The following is a 19,562-nucleotide window of genomic DNA, read 5'->3' as shown; positions in this document are numbered from 1 at the left end:
GGTCTCTTTGTTTCTTGGGATCTGGAGCTAGCATGTCTGTTTTGTCTTGAGTTCAAAAAAAAAAAAAAATCTGTTATCCACTTCCTTATGTCTGAAACACAGGCTTCCAGGGTGAGCAATTTTGGGGCTTCACCAATGCACTGCTGTGTGTCATCCGCATAACAGCAAAAGTTGAAATTTGTTTCTTAATGACATCACCAAGAGGTAGAATATATAGTGAAAACAATAGCGGTCCTAAAACAGAACCTTGAGGAACCCCGAAAATTACAATTGATTTGTCAGAGGACAAACCCTCGAGAGGAACTGATATCTTTCTGACAGATAAGATCTAAACCAGACAAGAACTTGTCCACGTAGACCAATTTCCAAAAGAACGTTGTGATCGATGGTGTCAAAAAAGAACACAAAGGTCTAGGAGCACGAGCACAAATTCAGCGCCTTGGGCTGATGCCATTAAAAGGTCATTTTACCACCTTCATGAGTGCAGTCACAGTGCTATGATGGGGTCTAAAACCAGACTGAAGCGGTTAGTATACATTATTTGTCTTCTGCTGTGCAACAGGTTTTTCAAAAATGTTGGAGAGGAATGGGAGATTGGATATAGGCCGATAGTTTTTTTCTGGATCATGGTTTAGCTTTTTCAAGAGTAGCTTTATTACTGCCACTTTTAATGAGTTTATCAAACTATGTTTGCACATTTTGGAGAATATTCAGAGGTGGAAACTTTCTGTAGGAATTAACGGGAATATACGGGAGTTAACGGAAATATATGCAAACTAATATTAATATCATTTAAATGTAGATATTTTTTTGCATTGGATATATTTACCATATCATATGGAGACAAAAACATAAACCTTTTACCTTATCATAAGTAGATATAATTGCAAATGATTCAATCCTTCCAATAGAAAAAAACTATTTGGTTACGAATTTAACTTCAATTAAATGAGTTGACTCTTCACATGGGATGATTTCACTGAACAACAAAAGAAAGGGGATATTGAATGATCCCCAATGATCCATCGCATCGCCCAAAAACATTTTCAACATACATCTGTTAAATGATAGTCTAAAAACTAAAGCTTTGGTTGTCTTCCTCTCAGGCTTCCATGTATTCTTCCTAGACCTCCTCAATGTCCACCTCTTGAACATCAGACTCTAAGGCCTATTCTTTTAGCCTTTCAGGTTGCCCAAATTGGTCCATATGCCTGCTTTGTCAAAAGTGGGCTATAAAATGAACGTGTGTGGTGAAAGTCTAGCCTATGGGCAAATAAGAGACATTCGAGGCAAGACTGCACACGAAAATGGGCGTGAATAGTGTTCAGTAGCCTACTCCTGACCTGAAGCCAGATAACGCTTCAACGGCAAGTCCCAAAATAGCATGGGCAGGGCGGCCTTGGAAAAATAAAGCTACCATGAACTGCTGCGATGGCGACAGATCCACCTATAACGCAACAAATAACGAAGGATCATCGAGAGATCAAGAGACCACCCGTAAATGTTCGTCTTGAGGATGTAGAGGACTGTTTGATTTATGACCGACATGGAGTCTCAACTTTCTTCAAAGAGTTATACCAAGACAGGAAATCAGTCGTTATTTTTGTTCGGGTAGGGAATAGTAGGCTATTTTACGGTATATTCACATTACACTTTACAAAACATTTAGACTATCCTAGATAGCCTACACTCAGAAGTATTTATGGCGTTGGGGCTAGGTTTCTAAACCTTATATATTGATCTAATAGTTGAAAAAGCAACATGCTTCTGGCAGCACTGCGCAGGCAACAAAGTAGCCTAGCTAGCGTACTGTTCAGCGCAGTCAGACTAGACAGATTTTGAGGACACGACATACACAGGTGTTCACTGTTCAAAGAGGGGGAGACTATTAGAACGAATAACAGCAGACACGCTTCAAATTCCTAAAGAAACTCTGTATTTCGACAGAATTTCTTGTGCCACACCTGCAAAGAATATGTGGATGATTTGAGCAGAATACCAGCGGAAGTTCTAAAGGTGAGTGGTGAAGAGTTGTTTTTTCTTTGACGTTTTCAATTTCTAATAGGGACACGTTTCCAATTGCTACTTTCTTCAGTCTATAACTGTCTTTAATGAAAACATTTGCAGTATTAGATAAACTATCATTTTAATCTAGATACTTTAATCATGTTTACATACTGTTTACCCACTATTCCTGACATTTCACGTTCTGACATTTCTTAATTTCTTTCTTTTTACTTTTTGGATTATGTGCGTATTGTTTTTTGTTGCTAGGTATTTGGCCTATTACTTCACTGTTGGAGCTAGAAAAACAATCATTTCGCTGCACATGCGATAACATCTCTGAATGTAACCAATAAACTTGGATTTGATTTCAGTGACAAATGTGACATAGCCAACAATATAGGCTATAACTTGTTATGTCTAACTTGATGAATGTTTTCATTTATTCAATGCAGGAAGCTGGTCTCAGACTGGTTGTTATTGGACAATCATCTCATCATCATATTGAGGTAGGCATATTCAATGTGTCATTCTGCAATTATGTCAATGTCAATAATACTTGTAAGCGTCTTGTTTGTTGTGTTGTTGTGCAGTGTCTGACGTGTGTTTTCTCTGTGTGATGTAGTCATTCTGCTCACTGACTGGCTACCCTCATGACATATACGTCGACCCAGAGAGATGCATATACAAAAGACTGGGAATGAGGAGAGGAGAGATGTCTGTGGAATCAGGTGAGACATTCATTCTGTCTTTTGCTGTATTCCTGAAATAGCAATAGTCTACTCTACATAAAAGCTGTAATAAAATTAAATGTAAAATAATGTCTGTCTGTCTAGCCAAACCTAGCCCTCATGTGAAGTCAGGTATGCTGGTGGGCCATATGAAGAGCATGTGGAGGGCCATGACCAGCCCTATATTTGACTTCCAGGGAGATCCTCGACAGCAGGGTGGAGCCATAATCGTTGGCCCAGGTAACTGCATTGTGCTATTACAGTGTTGTTGATAGGATTAGCTATAGCTTACAAATAGCCTACTGTAGTACATGTGATTCACATTTTGGGCTATTCTATAGGTTTTATGCACAGTGGTATATCCCTTTCAATTTTTAAATTTGTCTAAAATTGAGTTTGGTCAGTATCCAATATGGCATATGTTGTGAAGATATTGCTCTGTCTATTAGTGTGCAAATCTGTCGTTCTGCCCAGGCTCTGAGGTCCATTTTGCCCATTTTGATATGAACCGGCTGGACCACATGCCCATCAACTGGTTGCTACAGCTGTCCGGAGTACAACACACACTGGACCTCAGTGATAAGCCAAAGATCATTGTTGTGTAGCCCACTTGTGTATCCTGCTTTGTTTTTGTGCCATGATGAAAAACATTAATCTCATGTCAATAGTAAAAATGTTGTTTTGAATACAAAAAACAGTCAGCCACCCAGGCTTAACACTGTGTTGGAGATGCATGCTTAATTGTCTGATTATAATCATGTACATAAAAAATACTTTCTTTTTCACTGCTGCATCTTAGTCATAATTGTCATAATTCAATGGCTGACCAATAGGCTTAGGCTATATATCACCCCATCAGACATCAAGTCCTGTACACATTAATTCTACATCATTCTCTAAAACACCATTAAATAACCTTCTCAATAAAAGATTGTTATTACATTGTAATAACGTATCAGCCTATTCTATTTAGGCTATGCCAACCTTTATGTGTATTTTTGTTTTTTTATAGTAGCCCAACTTCATTGTGTAGCACTAGTGACTAGTGAGGGGCTGGCAACCTCTTACGTCACAGAAGTGGGATTTAGAAACTGGCCCCGTTCACAGACGTCACCAGAGGAAAAACTGAGGGAGAACGAACAACTGTGTTTCGGATGACACCGTAGCTAAAGAGCAAAAGAGAGCATCAAATAAAGCACCGTAAACTAGGACAACCCCACTGCAGACAGGATATCTTATTGCGCGATTTGGAGATGCTGGCAGTGCATGCTTAAAAGCGAGAATGAAGCGCAAAAGCGAGAAGAGGCGACCCGAGTCAAGGAAAAAGCGTTTTGCAGCTCAAAGAGAGGAGGCGGAGCCAAAGTCAGATATTTACATTAGTATAATATCAGGTAAGAGACTGGGGGAATGGATCCCGTCGTAGGCTACTTACACTGTTTAGAGCAAGCTTTGTGCAAATACAATAGGCTACCTGGCCTTGCGGTGGCTGAATGCAGATATTAAGATGTGGCTGACTGTTAGACCTACAATTGATTTTCCTGCAGCTGTTTTGACCTAAAATGGCGACACCATCGGTTCCAAATCGCTAACGCATTGAAGTACAGTATTGAGTACATATTATCATTGGGACACTGCGTTGTCCGCCTTTTGATGGCATGACAGCCTGAATGAAAAACAACTAATTTAGAGCTTCTGTGATGCAGACTATATTCCTCTTGTGACTATTCCTAATCTACATTTGGATGCATTTTATGCTGCTGCGTAAATGCAGTGACCAATGCTGCAGTCAGATCACATATACCCCAATTTATTCATTTTCGTCTAGGCCTATTTCTATATTGATCATGAGCATCAGAAAAATGCAGAAACCTTTATGACCCCGAAATGAGAATAGGCTAAAATAAATCTGAATCAAAAGGCTGATAATTAGACTGTTTTTATAAACCGAGCAGCACTAAATGAAGTTGTCTCACGTGTTATTTTTCATTGAGTTTCTTGCACACAGAAACAATACGTCAATTGTAGGCTATTTGTTAGGCTATCTCCTGCATGATAGGCTACAGTCCTGTAGAACCAACCAAACATTATTGTTTTGTTATAGCTTGGTAAGAAAAATTGTTGCAATCAATTCAACACATCGCTTGATCTAACGTACCCATTCCTCATTTGAGGACTACGTTGGAAGTGTTCCGTCAAAGTAGGAAATACATTTCTATTGGTCAAGCGAAACTAATCTCCTAGCAACGGCTTGGGCAGCGTTCCAATTAGAATCTCAAATGAACTTTAAAAATCCTCAAGCTAGAATGTAGGATGATTGGCCTGCCAACCATGCAACTGTGTAGCGTTTACCGTTTCCTTGAACCAATAACGTTACGCGAGAGCGTTACATTGTTGCAGAGAGGGGCGTTTATGAGTTTCCTTCATAACTCGGTTTGGGCAGAGTACCGAGCACATCTCCTATGCGGGCATTTATTTTTTTCGTCGCTAAATCAGTTCACGTTTTATTTGTCATATCAGTATATATTGAGAGATTTCGTTAACTGAGACGGACGGCTGACACATTTATAGCCCTTGCCCAACAAAGCATTATGCTAGGCTATTAAAAAAAATTTTTCACACTTTCTATGGTTTCTGAGTGGTAGTCTATACCACATGCAGTTCGCTTCAGTGGAGCGTTTTAATTTCACGGGATATAGAAAATATATTTTGTTTAACCTACTGAGTGTGTATGTTACTGTGCTGATCTGTGCCTATGACAGACGTTTAAGTTATTATTTAGGTGCGTCTATAAAGTAAAGACGGCAAGCAATTGCCGTTGAACTTGATTTGGTAACTTATTGTTGGCTCAAGTCGCTTTCAGAATGACCGAGGACAATGTCACAAGTAAAAGCATTGAAATCGTCAAAGGTAAGTGCTTTTCTGAAAGCAAACAAAACCTGCAGATTGCAGACATTAGTCCGTCGAGGCATTTCCGGGGGAAATTCAAATTCAAACTGACACGTGTGACGTGTAGGATGTGTTCCATTTGTTTTGTCCATACATTGTCCCAATTAACATACATTCAGTCGTAGCTACGTTGTATGTTTGTTTAACTGTCCATATGCCAAGCAAAGCTTTTTAAACCCCCTTTCTTGTTGTATATATTTTTTTTTCTCAAGATCAACTGTATTTCGCCATACTGCAGCAGAAGATTAAAAGCACAGCTGACAGACATTTCTTCTGCATAGACGAAGAGCTGTCATATGAGAAGTGGGTACTTTATATTACAGGATGTTTGTAGACCATATCCAAAAGACTGTGCCATTTGCAGTTCACTAGTATATTGTTTTGATATCTGCTCAGTCAGTTTTATAAGCCATTTCAGATGCATTATATATTAATATTTTTGATGTGTCTGTATTCTGTAATTCGGAGGTCATCTATAAAAGAGACCTTGGTCTCAGTATGGCTCCCTGATGAAAAGGTTACATAAAAAAACCATTTTATTTATTTTTCAATCATGAAAGGGAGTTAATGTTGTCAATTTTACTTGTATCTTACCTTGGTCCCACTAATAGTAGGCATACTGTATTGTTTTTATGAGCTCTTAATAAAACTTCACTATAAAAAGTTTTGAACACTGTCTGATAGAAGGTGTGGTGTATGAATGTTCATCAGCTAAGAGTGAAGTTCACATAGTGAAATATGGTTATTGTCACAATAAATGTCTCCACCCATAGGTCTTCATCTGGGGCTTAGTTTTGGGTAGTGGATTAATTAATGAAATCTGTTGGTTAAAAGACCGGTGCAACATTACACAACACTCACATATGAATATATAATGTAGATAAGGTATTGTCAAAGAGAATAGGTGGTCATGCAAAAAATACCAATTTTTCTATCTGTAACGTTCTCAATGTTTGACTTTTCTGAATAGTCTCTAATGAAACTTGCCTTTAACAGTCAACCTAACCTGTCTGTGCCTTGTTCTCTCTCTCTCTCCCAGCTTCTATGCAGACTTTGGCCCGCTCAACCTGGCCATGTTCTATCGCTTTTGTTGCAAACTCACTAAAAAGCTCAAGGTAAAGAAACTCAACCTCGACACACACGCTGACAGAGAACTGACAGTTAATAGTCAACAGTTCTCTCAGCCTAACCAAATAGAAGTTATGTCACACTAGTCAGAGAAGGGGTTAATGCTTGTATATTCTGAAGAGAATGTTGGCAGGGTTTTAGATGTCCAGGCCAAGTAGTGATGTGTGTAGTGATGTGCAGAATTGTAAGCCTGGCTAACATTGTTATTTTGTTTTTGTTTCACCACATCTGGAGCAGTCATTCACACTAGCAAAGAAGAAGATAGTCTTCTATACCTGTGGAGATAATAAGAAACAAGCCAATGCTGCCTATCTTATTGGTTCATATGCAGTAAGTATTTCTCACTCAGCAGAGAAGTCATACCCGTTGATAGCCCTGAGTCATGATGTATTACATGTTACCGTACAGTAAAAGTGCTTGTGTATCTTCTTTTAAAATGTTGCTATCCATTAGTAGTTTCTCCATAATACTGGCCTGTTTGTTTGAAGGTGATGCATTTGCAGAAGACGCCAGAGGAAGCCTACAGTCTACTGGTGTCCAGGAACTCTACCTACCTGTCCTTCAGGTACACACACACACACACTGAAGGAGAACTTCACAGAGTGAGGAACTTCTCAAGAGCACATGTTAGAAAGTAGCGTCTATGACAATTGATCAATGTCATTAAGTTTTTATCATGCTGTCTGGAGCTGTAATTTGATATGTATTTATACCTTATAAATAGTGATGCACCGATAAATAGTGATCCACCGATATTACTTTTTGGCTAATATCCAATATTTTCCTTGCCAAAAAAACGATGCCGATAACCGATATTTACAATTTTATTGGCCTTTTAAGCATTCTAGTACAGTTAAATAGTTTAAAAAAACACACATGGACCAGCGGTTTAAGGCACTGCATCTCAGTTCAAGAGGCATCACTACAGTCACCGGTTCGAATCCAGGCTCTATCACATCCGGCCGTGATTGGGAGTCCCATAGGGCGGAGTGCAATTGGTCCGGGTTTGACCAGGGTAGTCCGTCATTGTAAATAAGAGTTTGTTCTTAACTGACTTGCCTAGTTAAATAAAGGTTACACACATGGTGTGTAACCTTGACCAAAAAGTTATTTTGTTGGCATTTTTTATTTATTTTTTTACCTTTTATTTAACTAGGCAAGTCAGTTAAGAACAAATTCTTATTTTCAATGACGGCCTAGGAACAGCGGGTTAACTGCCTGTTCAGGGGCAGAACGACAGATTTTTATGTTTGCATTAACAGTAAAACAATCAAAACCTATTTCTTTCACTTACTTGCTGTGGTGTTTCATTGTTAATTTGTTCAGTCGTTTCATTTTCAACCAGGATTTCTATGGAACGCTTTTTGGGTCTTTGCTATGGAATGCCGTTGGGTCTTTACGTGTCAAAAAATATACTATTTAACACTATTTGACGTGTCAAAAAAGCTTGTTGACCAATCAGAACCTGAATATAAATGCACGACACATAATAATTTAACGGGTTCATACATTTTTTTACGTAGTTATTACACATTGATTACACTATCACTCGTATTTCATATGTCACAACGATTCATCAATACATATGCTGGTAAAGTTGTCTCGCGCACTTAGTGCTGGTCATTAAAAAAAAGCTAGCTTGCTTATGGATGCAAACAATGTTCTTCCCCAAAAACATAGCAAAACAACAATCTGTTTCAGTAGCTATAGTTAGCTAGCTAACTATATAGCTAGTTGTCATCTAAAATAAGCCTAATTTATAAGACAGTTATTATTTGATTAATGGTGGTCGGACCCATCTATGTGAAGCTAGCCACAATAAGGATTAGCCACAATAGTTTCTAATCCAATCCAAAATTAAATCTAGAATCGGCTTCCTATTTCGCAACAAAGGCTCCTTCACTCACGCCGCCAAACATACCTTCTTAAAACGGACTATTCCACCGATCCTCAACTTCGGCGACGTCATTTACAAATTAGCCTCCAACACTCAGCAAACTGGATGCAGTCTATCACGGTGACATCCGTTTTGTCAACAAAGCCCCATATACCACCCACCACTGCGACCTGTATGCTCTTGTCTGCTGGCCCTTGCTACATATTCATCGCCAGACCCACTGGCTCCAGGTCATCTATAAGTCTTTGCTAGGTAAGCTCCGCCTTATCTCAGCTCACTGGTCACGATAACAACATCCACCCATAGCACGCGCTCCAGCAGGTATATCTCACTGGTCATCCCCAAAGCCAACACCTGCTTTTGCTTCCTTTCCTTCCAGTTCTCTGCTGCCAATGAATGGAATGAATTGCAAAAATCGCTGAAGTTGGAGACTTATCTCCCTCACCAACTTTAAACATCAGCTATCTGAGCTTTTATTTTGAAAGCAAACCGCAAATTCCACTTGTGCCTAATCCTTATTGTGGATATTTTCACAACACATAGCCTGGTGCGGTCAAGCCTCACTAGCCCGATGAAGCTAGCTGGCTGCTTATAATGTTATCTTTGGTAGCTGAGTTAAGTAGCTGGCTACATATTAATTTTAATGAACTCAAGTTCAATTTCAATAGGTGAACAACAAGTGGCAACCTAGCTAATACTTACTCACAACGATTCCTAAATCATTGCTAAGAATAATGAAAATGACTGCAGGTTCTACTGGTCATTGTTTTCAGGTTGGTTGTATTTGTGCTAACTAGGTACCAAGCTAAAGCGAGCTACCCCAGAAGTTGCGGTCGAACAAGTTATACTTCATTACCAACGCGGTATTGTAAACACATGGTTTGTGTCCGGTGTTTGCTTGTTTGCAGACTTTTTTGTACAGCTTTGACAGTGCTGCTGTATCTTTTTTGACACGCAAAGACCCAAACGGTGTTCCATAGTATGCATGTCGTGAAGCTAATAGCAGTGACGCTATTACTGTGTTAACTCCGGTAGGGCAACATAGAGCACTTGGTAGTGTGTACCGGTGTTTGACCAGTCGGTGAAAGCCAACATCACCCACGACAGAGAATGGTTGATTGTCAAGGGCAATGAAATCCATTATCTTGGCTTTAATGGATTTCGCCTTTGAGTTGTCTCGTTGAAATTGTGTTACTCTTTCAAATGACTGCTTGACTGCTCAATCCACACAGCAGACATTGTGGGCTAGGTTATGAATGCTGTGTTGCACGTGTAGCGCATCATTTTACGTGGCGTCATTACGTCATGTATGTACGTTATATAGGTATGCACGTCAGCTTTGACATCGGTTTTGCACATCAGGGTGTTAAACTAGACATTGGCCAATACCGATGTTGGAATTTTTTAGCTAATATCGTCCGATTCCGATATGTTCACTGATATGTCGTGCATCTCTACTTATAAATGTGGTATGAATGCTTTAAAAAGATGTAGTTGATTTGGATTGTTTCTGGTTTGCTTTAAACAGAGATGCCTCTTTTGGAACTTGTATGTACAATCTGAACATTCTAGACTGCCTGCGCGCCATATACAAGGTACACTGCTTCAGTCAGTCTGATGTTAGACGAACAAGTTAATTTGCAGCTGCACAGTTATGACATTTAAGAAATATTGCATTTATTTTATTTGGAGCATGGAACTCTTAACTTCCATTAATTTTCTCTTCAGGCTCTGCAGTTTGGCTGGCTTGATTTCTCCCAGTTTGATGTGGAGGAATACGAGCATTATGAGGTACGTTTTCATTATCATACTTCAGAATGCAAGTTGAGTAAACATCAATAAGTGATTCATAATTCTGTCCACATCTCTTTTTTGCAGAGAGCAGAAAATGGAGATTTCAACTGGATTATTCCTGGAAAGTTCCTAGCGTTCAGCGGCCCTCATCCAAAAAGCAAAATAGAGAACGGTATGTGAAACCCTCCACATTAGCTTTCTGCAATCTGAGATGTAAGGACATGCTGCCAAATTGGGATATTTTCCCTACTGAGAATGACTGGGAAATGACCTCCCTTATACTGTGTAGAAGCCTATACTTGCAAAGTGGATATCGAATAACATGCAATATTTCAGTCACAGACCGTAATCAAATAATTGTTTGTTTTACAAGTATACACTGTGCGTACACTTCAGCTACACATCTGTGCACAAATATGTTACTTCAGGTGTACAGATTTTTTTTTAATGTTTTTTTTTTTTCAATTACATCTTTCTACAAAACCCTTGTTCTCTCTCCAGGTTACCCTCTCCATGCCCCCGAGGCCTACTTTCCTTATTTCAGGAAACACAACATCACAGCCATCGTCCGTCTCAACAAGAAGATGTACGATGCCAAGCGCTTCACTGACATGGGCTTCGAGCACCACGACCTCTTCTTCGTGGACGGAAGCACGCCAAATGATGCCATCGTCAGGAAGTTCCTCAACATCTGTGAGAATGCAGATGGAGCTATCGCTGTTCACTGCAAAGGTACAAGACCTCATTATGTTATCCTTTTATACCATCTGGAGTTGAGTGGAGGCCATATTTCCCAAAAAATGTGTAGGCCTCTGTCCCAAACGAATGGGAAAGATTTGCACAAAAAGTCTGATCAATAACTATGTATTTAACCAATGCCGACATTTTTCAGCGGGTCTGGGTCGAACAGGCACTCTGATAGGCTGTTACATGATGAAGCACTACCGCCTGACTGCATCTGAGGCCATCGCCTGGATGAGGATCTGCCGGCCAGGATCAGTCATCGGCCCACAACAAAACTTTGTGGAAGAGTATGTGTCTGATTTTTATCTAGATTCAATCCATTGTTGTGACGGATTTTACTGTATAGATCAGTGGTCACCAGCTCTAGTCCTGGGGAGCCACAGGCATGCTTTTGTTCCAACCCAGCACTAACGTGCCAGATTCAACTCAAGTGTTTCAGTTCTGGAAGCTCTTTGATTGAGTTGTGTCAATTGTTGATCAGTAACCAATTTGTTTGTAGGGAGATGTACAACTTGATTGCTGTTTTTTCTCACGATGCTGCAGTAAGCAGATCAGCTTGTGGTCGGAGGGAGATGTTTTCCGGGAGAAGATGAACGAGCAGGAGAACGGCAAGCTGGCCGTCACCAGAATCCTGTCGGGGGTTGATGACATCACTATCAACGGCAGCAACAAAAGCAGGATGTCCAAAAAGGAAGAGGCAGAACTGGTGAGAATTTTGGAAATCCTTTCTGGTTTTATTTGATATGCAGAAATTGAATATACCTTCACATAAAGAAGGGAGGGAATGGTAAGCAAATGTATTCATCTCCTTTTCTTTTTTTACACATTCTTTGAACGTTTGTCTCCCTCTTCTATTTTCCTCAGTATAGTGACGATGAGGAGAGGAATGGCATCACCCAGGGTGATAAACTGCGAGCCCTGAAGAGCAAGAGGCAGGCGAGAACAACCACAGGTTCCCTTTCGTAAGTTTCCGATCTGCCTACAACTCCCGCCATGCATCACACTGACTTGTTTTGGGGGGTTGGATAGGAGCAGCCTGTGTAGTCAGTTTATCCAAGTCATTTTGATGATTAGAGGAAGTTGAGGTTTCATCTGGATTATGACTTGAGATCCTTTGATATTGTTGTAGGGTGTCCCTTTTTCAGGTCATTTCATGCCCCACCATGCATTCTTGGGTGACAAGTATTTGATTTTTGCCTCAAGATAGCTGGCCCATTATACCCATCTACTATGGGTTTCTATACAGGTTTGGGTTGAATGGAGTTTAGCTTAGTTTTACAGCTTTAATTACCTTAATATAACAGTCAGATTGTTCTGTTTGTGCCATGTATTTGGTCTTGTAATCATGGCTTATTTTCCACTGACTGCCTCAGAACCATATCATATAGCTGCTACTCAGGATCCTAATACGAATTGATTGTTGATTTATACTGGCTATGTTGAATGACTGAAAGTAGTCATTCAAAGTATGCCTAGTAAAGTATGCCTAGCCCATGTGGGCTAGGCATACTTTACTATTTTAATGAGTGCCATATTTGCTATTTTAAAGGGTCCCATGTTGGCACATCCAATGAGAATCCAAATGAGAATGTTATTGTTGTGGAACATTTGGTGCCAACATGGACAGTTTGCAGGCATCTGTGTACACCTATGGCTATGGGTTTTGTTATCCCGTGGCAGGCAAGCGGTAGTACATTGCTGGAGCCTCTTAGGCATCGTGTGGCCAGAGTGCTGTCTGGAGTGTCTACATTTTAAAATGTAGCAGAGAGACAGAGGGGGGAAAAAACAGAGAGAGAGAGGAAGTGAGGTTTTGTATAATGGAGGTAAGTGCATGTCACTACCTGTCTGACTAGCTTCCTCTTCCTGTATAAATTGTGCCATGCAAATGGATGTGTGGCTTTTGGGTGACCGCAGTAAGATAAGATGGGCAGTGGATGGATGCATAATGTGATTAATGATTTTGGTCACCTGTTCTGGCACGTGCTGCTTTGATCTGCACAGGCTAGCAAGGGTGAGAATCCACTGTAGGACTACTTGTACTATTGATGTGAGACAGAATGTGGTTTCTCCATCATGGATACACCAATATGCTCTGAGATGCTGTGAATCGCTGGCCAAACCTTAAACTCGTAATAAACAATCATAATCTAGCTACCTATTTATTTATTTTTCCCCCTCTGTTCAAGGGACTAAAATGCACAATGCAACATTGACTGTGGGCACGTGTGATCTGTTTTTTTACCAATGCACGACTTAAAGCATGATTTAACCTTTGACATGCATGGCCTCTGTATTCTATGTGTGTAATATGTATTAAGTGTTGGGCCGGGTTGAATATAAAATGCTGCAAATGTATATTTTTCCATTGTGTTTGTGACTGGGTACTGCCTGTGTACTGTTCAAGCCTTGCTTCCTCCTGCTTAAAAGTCCTCTATTGAACCAAGCTCACATCTGTCTTGGAAGAATCCCTCGGACTCTTGTGGTAGTAAAGGTTCGAGCACCATAGGCTACTTCTGTACCTTGTACTCTTGTCTTTGGAATTATATTGCTTTTATTGCCAGTAAGTCTCAATTTATATCCTTAATTGACCACTATCTGCCACAGGCACCTTTACAGACTTATGAGAGTAGCCTACATGTGATTGTGACATGCCCTTGGTGTTCTCTGTGGGACAACATTTGGCAGATTTTTATTTCTTACTTTAATATATATTTTTTGTAGGTGATTTGTATTCACACACATATTGTGAAGCCATTCTTCAGGTGTGTAGGCCTATATATATCTCAGCAAAAAAAGAAACGTCCTCACTGTCAACTGCGTTTATTTTCAGCAAACGTAACATGTGTAAATATTTGTATGAACATAACAAGATTCAACAACTGAGACATAAACTGAACAAGTTTCACAGACATGTGACTAACAGAAATTGAATAATATGTCCCTGAACAAAGGGGGGGGGGGGGTCAAAATCAAAAGTAACAGTCAGTATCTGGTGTGGCCACCAGCTGCATTAAGTACTGCAGTGAATCTCCTCCTCATGGACTGTACCAGATTTGCCAGTTTTGCTGTGAGATGTCACCCCACTCTACCACCAAGGCACCTGCAAGTTCCCAGACATTTCTGGGGGAAATGGCCCTAGCCCTCACCCTCCGATCAAACAGGTCCCAGACGTGCTCAATGGGTTTGAGAGCCGGGCTGACATTTCTATCTTGCAGGAAATCACGCACAGAAAGAGCAGTATGGCTGGTGCACTGTCATGCTGGAGGGTCATGTCAGGATGAGCCTGCAGAATGGGTACCACATGAGGGCGGAGGATGTCTTCCCTGTAAAGCACAGCGTTGAGATTGTCTGCAATGACAACAAGCTCAGTCCGATGATGCTGTGACACACCGCCCCACACCATGACAGACCCTCCACCTCCAAATCGATCCTGCTCCGGAGTACAGGCCTCGGTGTAACACTCATTCCATTGACGATAAACGCGAATTCGACCATCACCCCTGGTGAGACAAAACCGCGACTCATCAGTGAAGAGGACTTTCTGCCAGTCTTGTCTGGTCCAGCAACGGTGGGTTTGTGCCCATAGTTTTGGCAAGTTGGTTAGGACATCTACTTTGTGCACGGCACAAGTAATTTTTCCAACAATTGTTTACAGACAGATTATTTCACTTACAATTCACTGTGTCACAATTCCAGTGGGTCAGAAGTTTACATACACTAAGGTGACTGTGCCTTTCAAGGCCTTCCTTCAAACTCAGTGCCTCTTTGCTTGCATCATGGGAAAATCCAAAGAAATCAGCCAAGACCTCAGGAAAATAAAATATAGACCTCCACAAGTCTGGTTCATCCTTGGGAGCAATTTCCAAACACCTGAAGGTACCACGTTCATCTGTACAAACAATAGTAAGGAAGTATAAACGCCATGGGACCACGCAGCCGTCATACCGCTCGGGAAGGAGACGCGTTATGTCTCCTAGAGATGAACGTACTTTGGTGCGAAAAGTGCAAATCAATCCCAGAACAACAGCAAAGGACCTTGTGAAGATGCTGGAGTATCTGGAGTAAGATGCTGTACAAAAGTATCTATATCCACAGTAAAACGAGTCCTATATCGACATAACCTGAAAGGCTGCTCATCAATGAAGAAGCCACTACTCCAATACTGCCATTAAAAATGCCAGACCACAGTTTGCAACTGCACATGGGGACAAAAATTGTACTTTTTGAAGAAATGTCCTCTGGTTTGCTGAAACAAAAATAGAACTGTTTGGCCATAATGACCATCGTTATGTTTGGAGGAAAAAGGGGGAGGCTTGCAAGCTGAAGAACACCATCCCAACCATGATGTTGTGGGGGTGCTTTGCTGCAGGAGGGACTGGTGCACTTCACAAAATAGATGGCATCATGAGCAAGGGAAATGATGTGGATATATTGAAGCAACATCTCAAGAGATTAGTCAGGAAGTTAAAGCTTGGTCACAAATGGGTCTTCCAAATGGACAATGACCCCAGGTATACTTCCAAAGTTGTGGCAAAATGGCTTAAGGAGAACAAAGTCAAGGTATTGGAGTGGCCATCACAAAGCCCTGACCTTAATCCTATAGAAAATTTGTGGGCAGAACTGAAAAAGCATATGCGAGCAAGGAGGCCCACAAACCTGACTCAGTTACACCAGCTCTGTCAGGAGGAATGGGCCAAAATGCACCCAACTTATTGTGGAAGGCTACCTGAAATGTTTGACCCAAGTTAAACAATGTAAAAGCAATGCTACCAAATACTAATTGAGTGTATGTAAACTTCTGACCCACTGGGAATGTGATGAAAGAAATAAAAGCTGAAATAAATCATTCTCTCTACTGTTCTGACATTTCACGTTCTTAAAATAGGTGAATTGTGTCTTTGAATTCAGTCTTACAGAACTAGAAGCAAGCTTTCATGTTTCCCCATTTTTAAACCACTCTTAGGCCTATACCTCTGCAATTATAGAAGATGGTAGACTCTGAAAGGTGCTATTATCACTGCATAGGGTCAAAGGCCCAGTCCACTGTTTGGGAAACACTTTTAGCATGCTGTGGAAAACAAGTTGTCTCAAATCAATGCCAGAACTTAGGTGAGACTTGAGTAGTTAGTGAAAACCTTGCAGGTACCCATTTCTGCTGTGGTGTAATGTGAAAAGGCTTTACTTGTTAGCCTGGTTCTGCTAGTGAATATGTAGCCTGGGTGCCTAACAGTTTCAGCATGTAATAATACCACTTTCTTACTTTTGTCAAGTAAGACAACCAGATGGCTTTAGTAGAAAGGGTCTGCCACCCAGGCTAGTGGATGTGTAGGACTCATGGCAGGGCATTTTTGTTGGCTGTGCCTGACCCAGTCCGTGGGGAGGAGAAAACGTGAGATTCTCTCTGTCTATCCTTCCTTTCTCTCTGTCATGTTTTTGTTTCTGTTCTGTTTGTTGGATGTTTTCCCCCTCTTAGATGGTTGGTAGCCATGCTGCTCTCGTCCCTGTGTAGCCTTGCCCTGTGGTGGATTGTGTATGGCTTCCCTTCTTCCATCCTGCATTTCTGTATAGACGGGTTAGGATTTCACTGAGCTCTCCTGCCAGTCTGTCCCCCAAACCCTTCCCCCTTCCGGAGTCTAACTGAGAATGCTGTAAGTGTATCCCTTCCTTTATTTACCCCCTCCTCAACACCAGTTTATGTGCCTGGCCCTGTCTCCCGCCCACCATCCTCACCTAACTTTACACTTCTAAACCGGCTACACGTTTGTCACCCCCTGGCTGCAAAGGAAGTTTATGTTTTTGAAAATGAGGAGGGCAGGAATCACGTTTCGATGGTCTGTTATTTTTAACGCTGTGTCCTCCTTGGCTGACAATGGTTGTCCTGAGGTTTAACTTTAAGTATGACAAGTAATAACCATAGCCTTTACATTTCACTCCTTGAATCTCTGTTTTGGAATAATGGTTCCCTTCGCTGCAAAGCCAATGCAAATCCCTTACACACAACACTAAATGTTGCACTTCAATTAATTTATCAAAGGAGATATTTATCAAATTAATAATTAAGTGCCCTAATAAATCAACTAGCTAATATTTGACCTCTCAGGCCTCCAGAACCTGAGCAAACAACAATGCTATTATTGCCTTACATTCCACTCGCTTTGCATCAAACCTTTAAAGTTGGGGATAACTAATTTGAACCTCTCAGAGCCTTAGGTTAATGAATGAGGGTCCATTGCATTACAAGAATAATTAAATGTACATGGATCAATGATCTTAGAATTCTGTAATATTCTGCAGTTGCTGCCTGTTTGCTCTCTCCCTCCCACCTTCAGTCTTGGCATCTCCTCCTGTCTTTCCCCCTCGCTTGCTGTTGGTGTTGAAATATTGTGTGTGTTTGTGTTTATTTACAGACAAGAAGAGAACAAGATTCACACCAGGTCCTCATCGCAGTCTTTAAGGTACTTAAACACATCCCGAATGTCTCACAAACTCACTTTTTTATATACATGCCCGTTGAGGACATTGAGCATCACCATTAAAGTGTGAGTTGTGTGTCTGCTTCAGGATTCTCCTGCAGTCTAGTGGGCCTGATGCCTCAGACAATAGGAAGAGAACCAGAACCTCGCTGCCTGCCAACAGTGTGGGGGGCAGGTTAGTGGCAATGTCTCCAATGAGCCGTCCTAGAGAATTCAAACTACTACTTTCATTGACAGCAGTGCATGATTTATGTGAAAGTTAATATTGGGTGTGTGTAACTTAAGTTTTGGCTCGGGCACTATTTCTCATATTTACTGGCTGTATATTCATATTAAATGGCTTGCGTTGCAACTCTTTGTTTACTCAGTCATACAGAAAAGAGTTGACACGTGTGTAAAGTAAACTGGACAGAACCAGCCATAGCCATTCATGGTTCCAATAACCCGTTCCCTCCTCTCCGCCAGCTCCCTGTGCAGCTCCAGACTAGCCAGGTCTCTAGGCAGCATGCATGTAGTGGCCAGCGACAGAGAGCCAGTGTGCTGTGAGTCCAGTGGCTGCCATAGAGACACAGCCACCAACGCAGGCAGCACAGGCAACCTGCCCAACCTAAACATGCTGCAGGCCCCTCAGAAGGCAAGCCCACCTAGCCTCTCCTCAATCTCTTTCTCTGGGCTCAACCTCATTCTCTCCTACTCCGTTGGTCCTCCACATACCAAGGTCTGCTTAACTGAGCCTTTGCATTTCACATGACCTTCCAAAAACTTTCAAGCTCTCAACGCTCCAGCTCAAACACTTGGAATACTCTCTGCAGCGCTTCACACTCCATATGGCTCCGTGCATGTTCTATTAGAATGGCTGATCCAGAAGTATGACTGGCTATAGCTTCTCTGGACTTTACTGCTCACACGGTCTCCTTGCTTTCAGACACCGGCATCCTGTCATAAGCTGTTTGGGATTCTGCTGACATGAATCATTGTTCTACAAGGGGAATCACGTGTCCCTTTCCTTTCCCTTGTTTTCTTCTTTGTAATTTCCCTCTTAGCAGACGCACTGTGTCCAGAGGACGGAAAACTCGATGTTCTTTACAATCAATGCGCTTTACGAGACTATGGTATCTATTTCCTTTTTCTATCCTCGTCTCACTGCTCCGTTCTATGCTATTGTTAGTGTGCAAAATGTCTCCAGTCAACCTCTTCCCCTTTTCATTTAGTCCTTTTACTATTATAATGGAATGACTGCATGCATAGTCAAATCTGGCACATTTTGTTTACCCCTAGGGTCTAATGAATAGAAGCCAATGTAGTGTTATTGAGCATTTTGAGGTGTATGATCTGTATGTCCCATTTCTCTCTTCCTGGGTGTAATTGTGTGCTTTCTGTCCCTTCAGTCACTCCATACCCAAAGCTAGAGCTCCTCTACTGCGCTGAGCCTGAGATTCTGGAATTCTAAGGGAGTACAGTCTACCTGCAGCTCCTGCAAATGGAGATTTTTGTTTTCATTTCTTAAGCGGGACTGGGTTTATTTTACTTGAACCAGTCCAGTCAATTGCTGATTTTAAGGGATGTTGATGAGGAAATGTGATGTCTCGGTTTTTCTTCCCATTCAATCAGATGTAAACCATGTTCAGTTAGTTTGGAATTAATTTGCCATCCCCTTTTTATTACTATATATATATATATATATATTATATTTCACTGTTTATATCATGAAACAAAACTGTGTCCTGGCCATAAGTAGTGGGAATAGTGCCATTTCAAATGTAACTGCCAAAATAAAGGAAACCTTAACCTCTTGAGCCTACTTGAGACGCAGACGTCCCACCTAGAGCTCTGGAAATGCAAATG

The 19,562-nt window shown here is 41.1% G+C and overlaps 2 protein-coding genes across 8 annotated transcripts; both read left to right on the top strand.

The window, feature by feature from the left end:
* Positions 1–1,328: 1,328 nt before the first annotated feature.
* prxl2c (peroxiredoxin like 2C) lies at positions 1,329–3,526 on the top strand. The gene is made up of 6 exons (XM_024438238.2): positions 1,329–1,611; positions 1,948–2,016; positions 2,460–2,513; positions 2,630–2,735; positions 2,841–2,975; positions 3,210–3,526. Exons 1-6 carry the CDS (start codon positions 1,432–1,434, stop codon positions 3,338–3,340), a joined length of 675 nt encoding a protein of 224 aa, XP_024294006.1. The 5' UTR covers positions 1,329–1,431; the 3' UTR covers positions 3,341–3,526.
* A 308-nt stretch (positions 3,527–3,834) lies between these two features.
* Positions 3,835–19,499, top strand: LOC112262601 (dual specificity protein phosphatase CDC14A). Of its 7 annotated transcripts, none has more exons than XM_024438232.2 (17): positions 3,835–4,126; positions 5,894–5,984; positions 6,721–6,796; positions 7,047–7,139; positions 7,298–7,374; positions 10,235–10,301; positions 10,435–10,497; positions 10,585–10,672; positions 11,002–11,232; positions 11,393–11,531; positions 11,788–11,950; positions 12,109–12,206; positions 17,652–17,699; positions 17,806–17,892; positions 18,183–18,351; positions 18,764–18,829; positions 19,106–19,499. In XM_024438232.2, exons 1-17 carry the CDS (start codon positions 4,018–4,020, stop codon positions 19,124–19,126), a joined length of 1,686 nt encoding a protein of 561 aa, XP_024294000.1. In that variant the 5' UTR covers positions 3,835–4,017; the 3' UTR covers positions 19,127–19,499. The 7 variants fall into 7 exon arrangements, with proteins under 7 accessions (XP_024294000.1, XP_024293999.1, XP_024294003.1 ...); XM_024438231.2 differs by having other exon boundaries at positions 18,761–18,829; XM_024438233.2 differs by lacking the exon at positions 3,835–4,126 and adding an exon at positions 4,184–5,642 and having other exon boundaries at positions 18,761–18,829.
* Positions 19,500–19,562: the final 63 nt, after the last annotated feature.

The sequence above is a fragment of the Oncorhynchus tshawytscha genome, linkage group LG12 (assembly GCF_018296145.1).
Source record: "Oncorhynchus tshawytscha isolate Ot180627B linkage group LG12, Otsh_v2.0, whole genome shotgun sequence".
In the NCBI taxonomy this organism is placed as follows: Eukaryota; Metazoa; Chordata; class Actinopteri; order Salmoniformes; family Salmonidae; genus Oncorhynchus; species Oncorhynchus tshawytscha.
This window is presented reverse-complemented; position numbering and strand designations above follow the sequence as displayed.